Raw genomic sequence first — 959 nt, forward strand, 5'->3', positions numbered from 1 at the left:
CCGGAATTACAGGCGCGCGCTACCACACCTGGCTAATTTTTTATTTATTGTAGAGATGAGCCTGGTGTGGTGGCGCTCACCTGTAGTCTCAGCTACGCAGGAGGCTGAGGCAGAAGGATCATCCAAGCCCAGGTCGAGGCTGTGGTGAGCCACGATCATGCCACTGCACTCCAGCCTGGGTGACACAGGAAGACCCCAACTCAAAAAAAAAATGTGGGAAGTGCTGTGGGCGGAGTGTGGCTGAGGGCAGATAGGGGCCCTGGTCTGGGTTGAGGGTGGGTACGCCTGGGAGGGCCTGGGTGACAATGCCCCAGAGGTGAGAGGGCGAGCGGCTAGTCACGGCAGAGGGAACAGCTTCGGCAAAGGCCCAGAGGAGGGGGGCCTGGCACGGCCAGAGAGCCCAGTGTCCTTCCTCACGGCTGAAAGGCAGAGGGAGCTGGATGAGGACGAGGCTGCAGTTCCAGTGGGGCCTGGACCACGCAGAACCTTCTCTGCCAGGCAGGATGCCTGGATTTCACTGTGAGGGCAGGAAGTACCCACTGAACGGTGAAAGTCATGGATCAGACTAAGACACGGGATGCCCAAATCTATTTCCTCACTCCTCCGCCCTGACTCCGTCATGTCACTATTGATGCCATCTTCAGCTCCAAGGGTGTTCCTTCACTTGAGCGCCCATTTCTCTTGCCTTGTCTTTCCCTCTGGCCTCCCATCTGTTGGGCCATTGTCTTCTTAGCGTCTTAAAATTTGCCTGATTAGAAGATTTTAGGGAGAGTGAGGGAATGAACCTAAATAAGTCCATTCAACAAAATTTTTTTTAAAGAGACAGGGTCTTGCTATGCTGCCCAGGCTGTACTGGAATTACTGGACTCAAGCAATCCTGCCGCCTCAGCCTCCCAAGTAGCTAGTCCCAACTCCAGGTACATGTTACCACACTGGGCTAAAATCAGTCCCATTCTAGA

General features: G+C 54.5%; 1 protein-coding gene across 1 annotated transcript in view; it reads right to left on the reverse strand.

Annotated features, from left to right (window-relative positions):
• The window catches only part of CUNH12orf56 (chromosome unknown C12orf56 homolog), a 72,101-nt gene extending 71,480 nt beyond the window's left edge, over positions 1–621 (reverse strand). Inside the window, exon 1 of the mRNA XM_008056270.2 lies at positions 418–621. Coding sequence (XP_008054461.2) covers positions 418–621 — 204 coding nt within the window. The remainder of the gene's footprint in view (positions 1–417) is intronic.
• Positions 622–959: the final 338 nt, after the last annotated feature.

Source organism: Carlito syrichta, unplaced genomic scaffold (genome assembly GCF_000164805.1).
Source record: "Carlito syrichta isolate Samal-C Ts95f unplaced genomic scaffold, Tarsius_syrichta-2.0.1 Scaffold302305, whole genome shotgun sequence".
In the NCBI taxonomy this organism is placed as follows: Eukaryota; Metazoa; Chordata; class Mammalia; order Primates; family Tarsiidae; genus Carlito; species Carlito syrichta.